General features: G+C 46.7%; 2 protein-coding genes and 1 pseudogene across 3 annotated transcripts; 1 reads left to right on the top strand and 2 right to left on the bottom strand.

Moving 5' to 3' along the window:
* Positions 1-1,514: 1,514 nt before the first annotated feature.
* LOC100750746 (60S ribosomal protein L18a-like) lies at positions 1,515-2,423 on the bottom strand. Its single transcript, XM_035449030.1, has 2 exons — positions 2,418-2,423; positions 1,515-2,087 (listed from the first exon to the last, which is right to left on the bottom strand). Exons 1-2 carry the CDS (start codon positions 2,421-2,423, stop codon positions 1,515-1,517), a joined length of 579 nt encoding a protein of 192 aa, XP_035304921.1.
* A 6,868-nt stretch (positions 2,424-9,291) lies between these two features.
* Jagn1 (jagunal homolog 1) lies at positions 9,292-12,952 on the top strand. 2 transcript variants are annotated; one of them, XM_027429097.2, is made up of 2 exons: positions 9,292-9,514; positions 12,042-12,952. In XM_027429097.2, exons 1-2 carry the CDS (start codon positions 9,426-9,428, stop codon positions 12,502-12,504), a joined length of 552 nt encoding a protein of 183 aa, XP_027284898.1. In that variant the 5' UTR covers positions 9,292-9,425; the 3' UTR covers positions 12,505-12,952. The 2 variants fall into 2 exon arrangements, with proteins under 2 accessions (XP_027284898.1, XP_027284899.1); XM_027429098.2 differs by having other exon boundaries at positions 9,334-9,521.
* A 2,153-nt stretch (positions 12,953-15,105) lies between these two features.
* LOC107977309 lies at positions 15,106-15,458 on the bottom strand (annotated as a pseudogene).
* Between the last annotated feature and the right edge of the window lie 373 nt (positions 15,459-15,831).

Raw genomic sequence — 15,831 nt, 5'->3', positions numbered from 1 at the left:
AGTCCTCCTGAGGCTTAGAACTGGCTAAGAGAACTTTCTGTGATCTTAAAGACTGTCTAGGTTTGTGTTCACCAATACCTTAGCTGTTACCCACTGAGCCCTTGGCACCATAACTAATGTGACGAAGGAGCTAACCCCGAACTTCTATTGAGCCTTAACTAATTTAGTTAGGTAACTACTGTGGTTTGTGACGCCAGGTACCCCACTGGACATTACAGTTGTAGTGGAGTGATCCTGGGCTCATGTGCCCCCTGCCTTTCCTCCTATATTGCTGTTCTCTGGTTCTTGCCTGCTGAGCTGCAAGTCTCTGCACAGGCAGTCTCTTCTACCTGCAATGCTTGTCTCAAACTCAGAGCTCAACATAAGTCACCTAGAAGCCCCAGCTCCCGGCTGCCAACTCAGGAAAGCCTTTTCTGGTGCCCTCTTGCCTGGTACCAGATTGATCCCTGTGCCCTGCCCTTCCATGTTCATTTCTGCTGCAGCTCTCGGGTCCCCACTGTGCCTGTTTTCAGCCCGTAGCACAGGGACCCAGTGTGAACACCAGGAGTGGGCAGGCATGGAGAACTGCCTCCTCAGTGAAGGAAAACCATTCTTCCCTTCTGATAACTCAGGTTCTCCCCGGTCAACCTTACAGAGTTAGAGACCCTCGTCCCCACTTAATGCTACCCAAGCACTCTTGTTTCACCCTGTTTCTAATACCCACCACTCACACAGCTCCACAAAACCCACCACACCTGCTCTGTGGTAGCCAAATACCCCAGCTCTTCTCCTCCCCCTCACCTCCTAGCCTCCTGGCAATACTGCGTGGCCAGGCACAGCCCAGGCCTCCTCCATTTTATTTCTATCTCCTGTGAAGCCACTCCCTTGGCCCCCAGCCCCAGCTGGGGAAAAGAGCACAGGGAGTGAGTCTGAAACTCTCCCCTAGGGATTTCAAGCCAGACTGACTTCCAGAAAGCCCCGAAAGGGGGAAGAAGGCATGTTTCGAAAGCTCTAGAAGGAAGAGGTACTGCCCAGGACTTGGTACCAGGCAAGAGGGCACAGAAAGCAACAGACGGGGCTTGTGGTCTGCGTTCCACCCCTCACACCAGCTGTTTGCGCTCACCCGAGTTGCCTTCTTTCAGCCCTGGATTTTCTCCTGTGCATGAGGAATAACGCTCCTGTTGAAGCCAGGAATGGTGGCTCAGAGCTGTAATCTCAGCACTTGGTAGACTGAGGCATAAAAAGGGCCATGAGTTTGAAGCTAGCCTGGGCTATAGAGTTAGGTCCTGTCTCAAAAACAAAAATATAGTCAGATGGTGGCGGCACACACTTTTGATCCCAGCACTCAGAAGGCAGAGGCAGGCGGATCTCTGTGAGTTCAAGGCCAGCCTGGTCTCCAGAGCGAGTGCCAGGATAGGCTCCAAAGCTACACAGAGAAACCCTGTCTCGAAAAAACAAAATAAATAAATAAATAAAACGAAATATCTTTTTTTTTTTTTGAGTCAGGCAAGACACTTGAGTTTTATTATGTCTGTCTAAAAGCAGGTGTTAGGCCTATTTGTAGTGAAGCGTGGTGTGTGCTGGCGCTGCAACACCCGGTGAGGAAGCGGGAACCTGATCTCAGAGCCCAAGAACTGCTTGACAGCAGGCCTTCGGCACTTGCCCTCTAAAATCTCTTCCACCTTCATCAGGTTAATGGAGTGTGCACGGGCACAGTGCAGGGCACCCGTGTCTTGGTAGCACTGTTTGACGGCTCCAGCAGCGGTCAGGTCCCGGTATTCTTGGCACATGTTGTGTGTGTCATGTTGTGAGTTGTAGTGCAGCCATACCGCAAAGTTCTTCACCCGCAGTGGGGCCTCAGGTCGCACTGCACAGTGTACGATCTCCTCGGATGACTTCTTCATCTTGTTCATCTGTGCCCAAAATCGGGACTTGGCCACCACATGGTTCGTCGCAAAGATGTGCATGAGGTATAGGAGTGGTGTGTGGCACTTCCGGGTGGGCAAGCAGCGCCCCACCACCTTGTACTCCCGAAGCGTGCCTGAGGCCTTCGTGGCTGATCTGTCCTTGTTGGCCGCCAGCCACAAAAATAAAAGGAAATATCTTGCCTATAATGTTACAATCCCATCCAGCACTTGGGAAGCCAAGGCAGGAAGGCCTCTGTGGATGAGACCAGCCTGGGCTACAGAGTGACAACCTGCCAAGAGAATGGGGTGGGTAATCCCAAATCTTGGGTATAGTGAAGTACAGGACTCAAGAGACAGAGGCAGGAGGATCATCTCCAGTTCAAGACAAGCCCGAGCTATAAGGCCTCAAAAACAAAAAGAAAAGAATATTAGATCTATGATTTATTGCTATAAACACTACAACTTAAAAAAATTAAAATAAGGACAGCAAGATGACTCAGTGAATGAGGGTTTGAATTTGATCCCCAGTACCCACATAGTACAAAGAGAGAACTGACTCCCATAGGTTGTCTTTCCGTGAAAACTCTCCCTCCCTTCCTCCCTCTCTCTTTCTCTCTCTCTAAATGAAAATGTTTACATCAAAGCCTCTACAAAGAGCATTCATGTTACACCTAGCGTTGGAGAGATGTCTCAGTGGTCAAGAGCGCTGACTTCTCTTCCAGAGGATCCAGGTTCTATTACAAGTACCCATGTGGCAATTCACAATCATTTATAACTCAGTTCCAGGGGATCTGACTCCCTCTTCAGGCCTCTGTGGGCCTTCATGTGTGTGGTGCAAAGACTTGCACGAAGGCAAAACACTGTACACATAAAATAAAAATAAGAGACAGAAAAGGGAATTTATTCAGTGTGGCCATACCAGAAAAGATGAGAGGACCAGTCTCTTCAACCCTGTTTTTGGAGTGCAGATGGTAGCTCTAGGAATTTACAGGAGAAGAACAAAAAATGGGATGAGCCGGTGGTGCAGGCCTCTCAGTGCTTGAGAGGCAGAAGCAGAGGCAGGGGAATCTCTGTGGGTTCAAGGACAGCCTGACTGACCTGGTGGATTCCGGGCTAACCGAAGCTACAAAATAAGACACTACCTCTAAAGTTAAAACAAAAAAGGGAGGCAATAAGTATGCATAGCTAAGCATTCTATTCTATTCTGCCCAAACCACTCTAATTGACGGCTACCTCCAGTCTGAAGTAAGGGTCCTGCAGTAGCTAGGGAAAGGACTACCTCCCAGGCTGACTGTTCCTGGCTCTGGCAACAAACTGAAAAGGAAAACTGGTTCAGAAGGAGATCAGAGCAGAGGGGCCAAATTAGAACGAGGATTGTGCCTTCCTTCAGGTTTAGAACAACCACTGGAGAATTTTAGGTACTGCTGTGGTAGTTTGGAACAAGACGAGGCAAAAACTTATTACTGGCAATCTGTAATGTCCCCATAAATCCTTTTTATATCTATTTTAAAAAAGATTTCTATATTATATGTACAGCATTCTGTCTGCATATATGCCTGCAGGCCAGAAGAGAGCTCCAGATTTTATTACAGATCGTTGTGAGCCACCATATGGTTGCTGGGAATTAAACTCAGGACCTCTGGAAGAGCAGCCAGTGCTCTTAACCTCTGAGCCATCTCTCCAGCCCTCTATTTTATTTTTTAAAAGAATTATTTTATGTGTATGAATATTTGCATGTATGTATGTGCACCACATTCATGCAGTGCCTATGGAAGCCAGAAGAGGGCGACAGATTCCCTGAAACCAGAGTTACAGGGGGCTGTGAGTTGCTTTATGGTGCTGAGAACTGAGCTTCCTTCCTGTACAAGAAAAGCACATGCTGTTAACCACTGAGCTGTCCCTCCAGCCCTCCCCCACCCCTTTGTGTGTGTGTGTACTTGTATGTGTATGTATGTGGACATGTGAGCATGTGTGGAAGTCAGAGGATGGTTTGCAGGAGTTGGTTCTCTCCTTCTACCCTGTGGGTCCTAGGGATAAAACTCAGGCTGGTAGCATGTCCCTCTACCTGCAAAGCCATCTCCTGGGCTTTGTCCCAATAAATTTCTTGCTCTCCCTTGGTATCTTCATTCTTAAAGGGGAAGGACAGAGCTACAGGTACAATGGGTGAAAATTGGCCTTTAGTTACCAGTCTTGAAGATGAGTACTTAAATTTTTTTCAGAATCCTTTTTTTTTTTTAAATCTTTTTATTTATGTATACAGTATTTTGTCTGCATGTATGCCTCCAGGCCAGAAGAGGGCACCAGATCTCATAATGGATGGTTGTGAGCCACCATGTGGTTGTTGGGAATTGAACTCAGGACCTCTGGAAGAGCAGACAGTGCTCTTAACCTCTGAGCCATCTCTCCAGCTCAAGAATCCTTTTTTTTTTTTTTTTTTTTTTTTTTTTTTTTTTTAAGGCAGGGTTTCTTTGTGTAGCCTTAGTTGTTCTGGAATTAGGTTTGTAGACCAGGCTGGCCTGAATTCAAAGACCCACCTGACTCTGCCTCCCAGGGTGCTGGGACTAAAGGTGTGTGCCACGACACCTGGCTAAGATGAGTGCTTTTTAAATGCCTATCACATCTACAGGCACAACTGATTGGGAAGCTGATTCAAACCTTGAGATAGCAAAGGGATAGAGGTGTTGATGCAACATGAAGACAGAGATGCCCAGATTTTCTCCTTCCTTTAGTCACTGGGCGGGACTCTGCAGGTCCAGTGAGGACTCACTGGCTCTCTTGTTAAAGCCTTATTTAGAGTTAAGCCAATCCTTGGAAGAGGCATCATTCATTCATTGAACACTTGCAGTGTGTTACCCTGTTAATTCAGCAGAAAGCAAGACAGCTTTAGGCCACACCTGGAGCAGCTGGACCAGAGACCAAGTGGAAGCAGGAATGCTGATGTACACTTCTCATCCTGATCCCCTGGAGGCTGTCAGCCTGGGCCACACAGTGCGAGATCCTGCCTCAAAAACGTTTTTGCTACCCATTGGTGATTGTACATGTACTTTGTTCTAGCACTCAGGAGGTAGGGCCAGCCTGGTCTACAAAGGACAGCCAATGCTACACAGAGAAACCCTGTCTAGAAAAACAAAACAACAACAGAAACTTTTTTGTCTGATGTTTCATCTTGTTTCTTTTCTAATAATGTACTGGGCAGAGAAAAACAAAATAATGCAGTTGGGCCTGGAGGCTTAGACCTGGGATTCCAGCACTTAAGAGATAGAGGCAAGCTCATTGCTTTGAGTTTAAGGTCCCTCTGCCCTGCATAGTGAGTTGCAGGTCAGTGTGGACTATAGAGTAAGACCTTGACTTTCAAAAAGCACAAGGGGCCAGGCGTTGGTGGCTCACAGCTTTAATCCCAGCACTCGGGAGGCAGAGGCAGGAGGATCTCTGTGAGTTTGAGGCCAGCCTGGTCTACAGAGGGAGTTCCAGGACAGCCTCCAAAACAATACAGAGAAACCCTGTCTCAAAAACAAAACAAAACAAAACAAAACAAAAATGTCAAAAAGCACAAGGGCCATCAAAATGGCTCAGTGGGCAATTACAAACTTGATGACCTGAGTCCATTCCTTGAGACCTACATAATGGAAAGAACTGACTCCCCTAAGTTGTCTTCTGACCTTCACACATACCGTGTGTGTGTGTGTGTGTGTGTGTGTGTGTGTGTGTGTGTGTGTACACGCACGCGCTCGCGTGAGCAAGTGCGCTCCTGATACTAAATTAATAAAAAGGATTAAAAAAGTAAAACCACAAACATGAACCAAACCAATGTGGTGTAATAACCAATGTCTGGAGAACTAACAGGTTTCTGGACCCAGAGAGGTAGAGAAGATAATCTAATGTCTTCAGGGGAATTAGGGGGATAAAGCATCAGAGCATAAAGAAAGTTTCCCTCACTTGGGAAGTAGTGGAGGCAGGAGCATCAGGAATTCAAGGTCATCTCATCTATATAGTAAGTAAGTTCAAGACTAGCCTGGGTTACATGAGACCCTGTCTCAAAAAAAAAAAAAAAAAAAAAAAAAAGGAAGCATGGTGCAACAGATTTGAGATTGAAAAACAAAAATAGCTCAACTCTGGGGCAGACAGCAGAGTCAGGGGAAAGTCTAAGGAAGTTCTGGGGAAAGGGTCAGGAGGCCCCTCCCTGCTTCATTCACGCCCCAAACATCTATTAAACATTCCATGTGTACTTGGTGTTTCTGGCCTGAGGATGACTCACAGAGGCTGACACACTAAGTTAATCACAGGAAGCACAGAAGAAAAAAAAAAAAAAAAGAAAAAACAGGCCTAATGCAATGGAATGCCTGACTGAGGGGGTTCTTCACAGTGCTTTGGAGACGACCCTTTGTGTCTCATTGAAATTCATCTCTCAAGAAACACTCCTCAAATGTTTACACATTGTCAGGCACTTTGAGCTGCAGGGACACAGAGGACTCAGTTCTGGTCCCTGCCTTTGGAATTCACAATTGTTGCTCTTCCAAAGAACTGGGGTTCGGCTCTCAGCACCCACTTAAGGAGGCCCATGACCATTTGTAACTTCAGCTCAACCGCTTCCACAAGTACCCACACACATGTCTGCCCCCCAAACACACCTATATTCTTCATGCTAACCTTGTGACACTATGAGCAAAATCAAAGACATTAAGAAGCCAGGTTCAGTGCCCTGTGCCTTAGTCCTAACATTTGAGAGGCTAAATCAAACAGGAATTGAGGCCACTTGGACAGCATCTTTGAACATATGAAATGATATTATCACAGAAATAGAACTGCAATTTAAACCAGGTATGTGATCCCCTCTCCCCCCACCAAAAGAAAAAAAAATAGAGGGCTGGAGAAATGGCTCAGTGGTAAAGAGCACCTGCTGTTCTTGCAAAGGATCTAGATTGTTTTGTTTTGTTGAGACAGAGCCACACTATGTAACTCTGGCTGTCCTGGAATTCACTATGTAGATCAGGCTAGCTGGTATGTATGTCTGTCCACAAATGCATGCCTGGTGTTAGAGGCTTCCAGAAGTGTGTGTCAGACCCTCTGGAACTGGAGTTATAGGTGGTTGTGAGCTGCCATGTGGGTGATGTAATTGTACTTGGGCCCTTTGCAAGAGCAACCAGTGCCCTTAACCCCTGATACTTGCTTTTAAGGAATTTGCATTTTTGTTTTGAAATTACATGTTGGAAAAGTTTTCCACATCAGTAAGAAATGCCATCCTTACTATTTCTTCCTGCAGCTTCTCAGAAATATTTTTTAATCTTTTTTTTTAAGATTTTATTTATTTATTATGTACACAACATTCTGCTTCATGTATATCTGCACACCAGAAGAGGGCACCAGATCTCATTCAAGGTGGTTGTGAGCCACTATGTGGTTGCTGGGAATTGAACTCAGGACCTCTAGAAGAGTAGTCAGTGCTCTTAACCTCTGAGCTATCTCTCCAGCCCCTCAGAAATATTTTAATTCAAAAATCTTTCTTAGCCAGCTCTCAAGCCACTGGATTACTTCTTGCTTCTGCTACTGACATAGACTTCATCTTGATTCACTCCATACAGCAACTAGATGTGTGTATATAAATGACAGATAGATCATAGATGGATGGATGGATGGATAGATAGATAGATAGATGATAGATAGATAGATAATCTCACTTGCTACCTAGGCTGACCTCAAACTCATGCCTCAGTTTCCTAAGTGATGTGATTACGGGCATACACTATTATGCCTAGCATAACCATTTGTTTGCCTTAAAATTTTTTAAGATTAATTTTTTATTATGTATACAGTATTGTGCCTGCAGGCCAGAAGAGGGAATCAGATCTCATTACAGATGGTTGTCAGCCACCATGTGGTTGCTGGAACTTGAACTCAGGACCTCTGGAAGAACAGCCAGTGCTTTTAGCCTCTGAGCCATCTCTCCAGCCCCCAGCCTTTAAAATTTTTAATTAATTTTTTTTTGTTGTTTGTGTATGGGTGTTTGGCCTGCATGTAGGCCTATGCACTATATGTGTGTAGTACTCACCTAGACCAGAAGAGGGTGCCAGAGACTCTGGAATTGGAGTTTCAGTGCATGATGAGCTGCCAAGTGGGCCTTAATCCCCAAACCCCAGAGGGTTGAAGAGGGATCAGTGGCTAAGGGTGCTTGTTCTTGCAGAGGACCCAGTTTTGATTCCCAGAGCCCACATGGTAGCTCAGAACAAGAACTCCGGCTTCAGAGGATTCTGCACCCTGTCTGGGCCTCATCTGGTACCAGGCATACATCTGGTATGCAGATATATACACGCCCTGAGTGGTGACAAACACTCTGTGAGTTCAAGGCTGGTCTACATAGAGAATTCCAGGACATAGTGAGACCCTGTCTCAACCAAACAACCTGGATCCTTTGCAAGAAGAGCAGGTGCTTTTAAACACTGGGCCATCTCTCCAGCACCACCTCCCCCCTTTAAAGACACATAGGTCCCACATAGCCTAGTTCGGCCTCTTAACTCCTGACATAACACCTCATGAATTCCTCATCCTCCTGCCTCTACCTTTTGAGTGAGTGACGAGATTACAAACGTTCGCCACCATCTTTGTTCCCAGTTGGCCCTCAAGGCCCCAGGGTCTCAGTTCAGATCCTGCCACTATGGATACATAGCATTGAAATGGGGAAGGCTGCCTCTGTGCTGCCTCAGCCTTTGGGTGACGCCTCTTGCTTGGCACTGCATTTTCAGGAGCATGACATCTTTGCTCTGGACCCTGACCCCAAGGTTGTGTGGAGCTGTAAGAAGTGTAAGGGTGTCTGGTATTGGTGGCGCGCGCCTTTAATCCCAGCACTCGGGAGGCAGAGGCAGCAGAGGATCTCTGTGAGTTCAAGGCCAGACTAGACTACAGAGCGAGTTCAGGACAGCCAGGGCTGTTAACACAGAGAAACACTGTCTTGAAAAGCAAAACAAAATAAAACCAACAAAACAACAACAACAACAAAGTGTTAAGCGCGCATGCAACCAGCCACTGGGCAATTAGTCAAAGATGCCAAGTCTAGATAGACATGCAGTTAAGAACTTAGGGTCTAGAGAGATGGCTCGGTGGTTAAGAGACCAGAAGAGTTTGCATCCCAGCGCTCGCACAGTAGCTAACAACAGTCTATCTTACACCCTCTTCCAGCCTCTCCTGGCACAAGGAACACACGTGGTGCTCATAGTTACAAAACAGACACAACACGCATACACAAAGAAATAACTAATTTTTAAAATGTCTTGTAATCAAGTAAAAGTGCTAACTCTAGGGACTAAATTAATTCCTCAGTCGCCCTACTCCAGGAGCGGTAAGGCTGGCCAGAAAGACCAAGAACGCACGCGCGGAGGAGAAACCACAGAGTCGGTCCTCCCGGGATAGAGAGGCCGGAAGTGCTCGCGGAGCTGCACGCCGGGTGCTGGAAGCCTACTGAGCCCCGAGGAAGGGCTCCGCTCGGGGCTTGGCGTGGTGGGTGAGCCGGAGGGTCGGCGTGAGCGGCCTGGGCTTTGGTTCTGAACGATGGCGTCTCGGGCAGGCCCGCGAGCGGCCGGCACCGACGGCAGCGACTTTCAGCACCGGGAGCGCGTCGCCATGCACTACCAGATGAGGTATGAGGTGAGCCAGGAGCACTGAGGCCTTCCCCGGGAGGAGCCTGCGGGTCTCGGGAAGCGACGCGGGCGAGCCTCACGGTGCCGCTCCCCCAGCCAGCTGTCGCGTACTACCGGGTCCCCGGCTCCGGCGAGCGCCTCGGGTCTGTTTACAGGCCGGGAAGCCCAGTGGCCTGCCCTCGCCCGCCTCGTGCTTTGAGGGGATCTGGCCTGCAGAGGCTCAGGGGTCGATGCTCAGCCCCTCTGAATGACCTTGGAGACATCATTTTTCTTTTTTCAAATCGAGGTCCCGCAGTGTCTAGAGTTCAGGCTGGCCTGGAACTCACGGCCTTCCCTCCTCAGCCTCCCGAGTATGCGCCTGGTCTGAAAACTAACATTCTTAAAGAAAACTGCGTGCGTGTGTGTGTGTGTGTGTGTGTGTGTGTGTGTGTGTGTGTGGTCTGAAAACTAACATTCTTAAAGAAAACTGCGTGTGTGTGTGTGTGTGTGTGTGTGTGTGCGCGCGCGTGTGTTTGTGTGTGTGTAAGTTTGCCCACACGAGAGCAGGTGTGCTGGCAGAATGCAGTGCCAGTAAAGGGTGTGTGTGTGTGTGTGTGTGTGTGTGTGTGTGTGTGTGTGTGTGTGTGTGTGTGTGTGTGTGTGTGTGTGTGCGCGCGCGTGTGTGTTTGTGTGTGTGTAAGTTTGCCCACACGAGAGCAGGTGTGCTGGCAGAATGCAGTGCCAGTAAAGGGTGTGGTGTGTGTGTGTGTGTGTGTGTGTGTGTGCGCGCGCGTGTGTGTTTGTGTGTGTGTAAGTTTGCCCACACGAGAGCAGGTGTGCTGGCAGAATGCAGTGCCAGTAAAGGGTGTTGGATCTCTTGGAGCTATAGTTACAGACGTGTTTAAATCCACCTGAGACTAGTACTGAGGACCAAACCCCGAAGTGATTTTGTGAGATAGCGGCTTGGTATGGGGTCCATGCTAGCCTCCAGGAGCGGCAGGTGCTCTTAACCACTGAGCCATCTCTCCAGTCCCCAGGCTGTCTTGGAACTTGCTCTGTAGACCAGACTAGAAATCAGAGATCTGCCTGCCTCTGCTGCCAAGTGCAAGGATTAAAGGTGTACACCACAGCCGCCCTGTTGACCCTGTCTTTAGGAAGATGTCATGTGTACTTTACAAAGAGTTTTGATGTAGTCATGTCTTAAGCTTTGTTGTCACACAAGATGAAATTAATTACCACCAGGGAATTTTTCATCAAATTGTGCTGTACTTAAATATGCCTAAAGTAAAATACTTGGGGTCAGACTCTTGAAGTTTAAACCAACACCAGGTACTGAGTTGTGTTGAACCCACACAACTACCTTGCCTCCTGCAGATTGTTAACTCTGCTGGCTGTGGTGGTTGAAGAGACCCCCACATTGGCTTAGCTGTTAAGAGCACTTGCTGTTCTTGGAGAGGGTCTAAACTCAGTTCCCAGCACCGACATCAGGAGGCTCACAACCAAACACCTGCAACTCCGGTTCCAGGGGTTCCGATGCCCTCTGGCTTCCCGACAGCACAGGCGTGTGCGTGGTGCACACACATACACATGAGATAAATTTTTAAAAAGAAAGAAAAGCCAATCTGGGTCCTGCCTTCAAGGAGCTTGAGTGCCAGAAGTGATTCTTTTCTCCTTACCTCCCACATTTCCTATAACAAATTAATTTTCCCCTTAAATCCACTGAATTATTCAACTGGTTCTTGGCCTCTTTCTGTACAGAAGGATGACAAGCCCTTTGGACCCTTCTTTTTCAACTTTAGGCCCCTGCCTAATGGATGCTCTTGTTTTCATGCGTACCTAGAGCAGACACCTTGCTTGTGACAATATGAAAAGGATATAATTGAGACCCCGAGAAGATCAGGACTAAGAGATGTGCCTCCTTCTCATGGAAACTATATCTGGAGAAATACAGGGAGCCCAAACTGTGTTCCTTGTTGCTAGGCCTCCCCCTAATGGCCTTTGTTTCTGTGATACGAAGCCATCTTTCTAACCACAGCTCAGAATTCTTGTCATGGCTTGGTGAGATAATGTCTTAGTACGTTGTCCAGGCCAACCTCCAATCAGAGATCCTCTGCCTCAGCCTCCCAGGTGCCATTACTGTTCTTCAGTCTTGAAGTCTACACATGCATGGTCTTTGTAACTGTTACTACCTCTCTGTGCCTTGGCAGTTGATTTCCTGAAACACAAATACTAAAAAGCTTATTCCTTTGTGCCTGCATGTTTTTGCCTCTGCGTAGAAGCCCACTTCCACTCGTCTCATTACCTCTGCTGAAATAGCTCTCTCCTCTAGATATAACCTTCTCTGGCTTTCCATCTCATGCTAATTGGTTCTTCCCTGGGATAGCGGATATCTTCGGTTTATATGTATTTACTTGAGTTTTATACTTCATGTTTCCCAGCCTCTATCAGAGGCTGTGTCATTCAGATTGTATCTATGTGTCCAGTACCGGTGCCTGGTGGTCGGAGCAATTTAAATGAAAATTGCTTCTCCCTCTGCTCTGCCTTACAGTGTGACGCTCAAGAGTGAAATCAAGAAGCTGATCTACGTACATCTGGTCATATGGCTGCTGTTGGTTGCCAAGATGTGTGTGGGACACCTGAGGCTCTTGTCACATGACCAAGTGGCTATGCCCTATCAGTGGGAATATCCATATTTATTGAGCATTGTGCCCTCTCTCTTGGGCCTTCTCTCCTTCCCTCGAAACAACATTAGCTACCTGGTGCTCTCCATGATCAGCATGGGGCTCTTCTCCATCGCTCCCCTCATTTATGGCAGCATGGAGATGTTCCCTGCCGCCCAGCAACTCTACCGCCATGGCAAGGCCTACCGCTTCCTGTTTGGTTTCTCCGCTGTCTCCGTCATGTACCTAGTGTTGATACTGGCAGTCCAAGTTCATGCCTGGCAACTGTACTACAGTAAGAAACTCTTAGACTCTTGGTTCACCAGCACACAGGAGAAGAAACGTAAATGAAGCCTGCCTGATGGACACATGAAGGGAGCTGTTCAGAATCTCCATGGACTGTGGCATCTGTGATGTTGGCACCTAGTGCACACTATCCTCAGATTTTGGCCTTGAGTTCTCTGTTACCATCTGCTGAGATGACAAATCTGTAGTGTTTAATTTATTCTTGACTAGCCACAAACCGGATGACCGATGTCTGTGGAACACTTCAAGTTGAGGCCCTCCAGACTGAGCCTTATCCTTGCCTTCTCTTGGTCAAATTCCTTACTTCCATTTATCACCTCTTCATCACCGATACTAAAAGAGATCTGGAATAAATCAGTGCAGAAATTCTACTTCAATCTGTAGGTCATGGGGCAAGCAACATTTGGGAAGTTGCTCCCCCTAAAGGCTACTCTGTTTACTGCAAACCATTTTAATTAAAAAAGAACTTCAATAAAGTTAAGACTGTCCTGTGCTTTGTGTTTGAGATTTGATTGAATTTCAAAGTTGTATTGCTCTAGAGGACTTAGACATTATGAGAAGAATAGATGTTTCCTGAGAACATGGGACTGGCGCTGGAGGAGAGACAGTGTGAAGAGTCTTAAGTCAGCTGCAGCCCTCTAGCTCTTAGGTGAGAACAACCCTGGGATGGGGGTTGCTGGAGGAATGGCTCAGGGGTTAAGAGCACTGACAGAGGACACAGGTTTAGTTCTCAGCACCCACATGGTGACTTAAAACCATTTGTAACTACTGTCCCAGGGCATTTGACGCCTTCTTGCCTCCGGATGCACTAGGCAGACATGAGGTACAAAAACAAACATGCAAGCAAAACACTCAAAAAATTAAAAAAAAAAAACATGGTCTCTCAATGTAGCTGTGGATGTACTAGAACTCACTAAGTAGAGCAATCTGGGCTCAAACTCACAGAGATCCTCCTGCCTTTGCCTACCAAGTACAGAGATTTAAGGTATGTGCCACCACACTTAGCAATATATATTTGGCCAGACATTTAATCTCCACCCATAAAGCAGCTTATTTGGCTTGGATTATGAGCTCCCCTTTTTATGCTTGTTTGAGACAGGGCTTCTCTATAGCTCTGGCTGTCCTGGAACTTGCTTCGTGGACCAGACTGGCATCAAACTCAAATCCACCTGCCTCTGCCTCCCACGTGCTGGCATTAAAGGTGTGTGCATCACTGCCCAGCTGGGTTACGAGCTTTCTATTTGGTTATTTATGTTTATTAGACTTTTATGTGTCTAAAACTGAGTAATAGTACCCAAAAAGAATCTGCTTGTTGGGGCTATAATTTTCCAGTAACTGACAAATAAACCTGAGTCAAAATAAGAAGAAAGGGGTTTGAGTTCTTTTTCCCTTTTAGTTTCTGTCATTGATTATTCCTTGGCCTGCTTGTTTGGGGAATGTGCAAAGGAAGCTGCTAACTCTATGGAAGCCAGAAAAAGAAAAAGGTGAGATTCCAGTGTCGCCACTAGGGGCAGACTGCCAGTGACGTAACTTCTTCACTCAGCCCCTCCCAAAGCTTCCTCCACCTCCAAAAATGTCAAGGACTGGTAACTAGTACAAGGGCCTTTGAGAAAAGATAGCAGGGAGCTTCCAGTCTTGGGGGAATGTGCAGTGAACATAACATCTAATTGTGTGAGAGACCCACAGCTGAGATACAGTTTAAGAGTCACACCTAGAAGTCTTCACAGTAAATAAGGCAGCAAAGGTGTGCATCCCTTTGCACTGGACTTTATTATGCCTAGATGATGCTCAGATCTGTAACTGCAGAGATCTGGCCACTACAGTTGTAATTCTTTTGTCCTGGAAATGTGTTGCTTGTACAGTCTGCAAAGCTAATTCCTCCAGCTATCCCACTGATCATTTCTTTGGAGCAGGGGCAGTTTCCAGACAGAATTTCTCTGTGTAGTCCTCGCTATCCTGGAACTCAGAGATCTGCCTGCTGTGTGCTGGGACTAAAGGCATGTACCACCATGCCCAGCTCCTACTGATCATTTCAAAGATAACTTCTTGTGCCTCAGGCCTATTGCTGTTCCTGCTTCCTGTGTTTACGGGAACACAGCTCTGGATCATCCACCCTGCAAGTTTAAGTCCGTCCCCCACTCCATATACACACTGCCTATTCGGTGAACCTCCTATAGATACCCTGATAAGTTCCCTAGCTTCTCAGTTTAACACTTAGAACTCTCCCTACTTAAGGGGAGGCCTCTCAGTGGTGAAGTGCTCCTCTAGCATGCACCGAGGCCTGGGTGTGACTCCCTCGTAACAACAAATAAAAACAAACCTTTTCTGCTCTTACATTCCTTTATTAATCTTTAAGATGCCACTTGTATGAAAATTCCTCAATTTTCAATTCCTCAATTTGAAGAACAACTTTAATTTGTCTGGTTGCTTTCACCTTAATCCTTTATTATTATTTTCTAACGAGACAGAGCCCAGAATGACCTTAAGCTATGTGGCTGAGGATGACTTTGAACTCCTGATGCTTTGTCTCTACTTCCTAAGTGCTAGGATTACAAGTATGCACCATCACTCCTGGCTTATATTATTCGTCCCCACCCCCCCACCCCATAGACCAAGCCTTGACCTTTATTTTTAAAAGCTGCATATTTATTCTGCTTTCTGACTTAGTGTTTGTGCCTTCAACACTTTCACAACCCTTTTCTCCTCCTCAATAAGGAAAGCCTGCTTGATCCTGTCACGGACACACTTGGCACACATGGAGCCACCACAGCCCCTGCTGACGTGCTTCTTTGTCTAGACAGTCTCATAAGGACTTTGGGTCTCACAGCATGAACCCCTTCAAGTCTGCCTGGGCACACACCACATGGGGATTCAGGTGCTTTCCCAGTCTTCTTGGTATAAAGGTAAACAATCCTGTTGCCAGGGGTTCGAGACAGCCTAGTTTCGTTAGAGGCTGTATTGTAGGAAAGCCTACAATGGTATGTCAAACACTGGACCATTCGAGTGCCTCTAAGCACCATCCCTGGAAGAGGAAGAGCTGTATTATTTGTTTTATATTGACAGAATTGCTACTTTGTATGTCTTCTGTAGCTCATTAGTGTTCACTCTGAGCTTATTGAATGAATTAACTTGCCCTTTTGAGGACAAAGGTCTGTATTTCACAGAAAACAGAACTGGACTGAAGCAGAAAGAAGCCCATGGACAAGGGAGTTTGTCATGAGCTTAGCTGAGGCACACATTGCTAACTTCAAACAACTGTGATGAAAACAATTAAAACTGCAGTGCAGACCCCCCTGCTTTCTCCCAATAAATTTTCCACATAAGTTCTGTCCCCCCCCCCAAAAAAAAAAACCTGTTAGCACATTATTAGTC

Source organism: Cricetulus griseus, chromosome 8, assembly GCF_003668045.3.
Source record: "Cricetulus griseus strain 17A/GY chromosome 8, alternate assembly CriGri-PICRH-1.0, whole genome shotgun sequence".
NCBI classification, from domain to species: domain Eukaryota; kingdom Metazoa; phylum Chordata; class Mammalia; order Rodentia; family Cricetidae; genus Cricetulus; species Cricetulus griseus.
The sequence above is the reverse complement of the archived record's forward strand: the minus strand, read 5'-3'. Positions and strand labels throughout refer to the sequence as shown.

What these genes read in the sequence shown, in the direction of transcription:
- Jagn1 (XM_027429097.2), top strand. Translation starts at nt 9,426, where the DNA reads ATGGCGTCTCGGGCAGGCCCGCGAGCGGCCGGCACCGACGGCAGCGAC. An exon ending in GCCATGCACTACCAGATGAG is followed by an intron (nt 9,515 to 12,041) that starts GTATGAGGTGAG and finishes TCTGCCTTACAG; the next exon opens with TGTGACGCTCAAGAGTGAAA.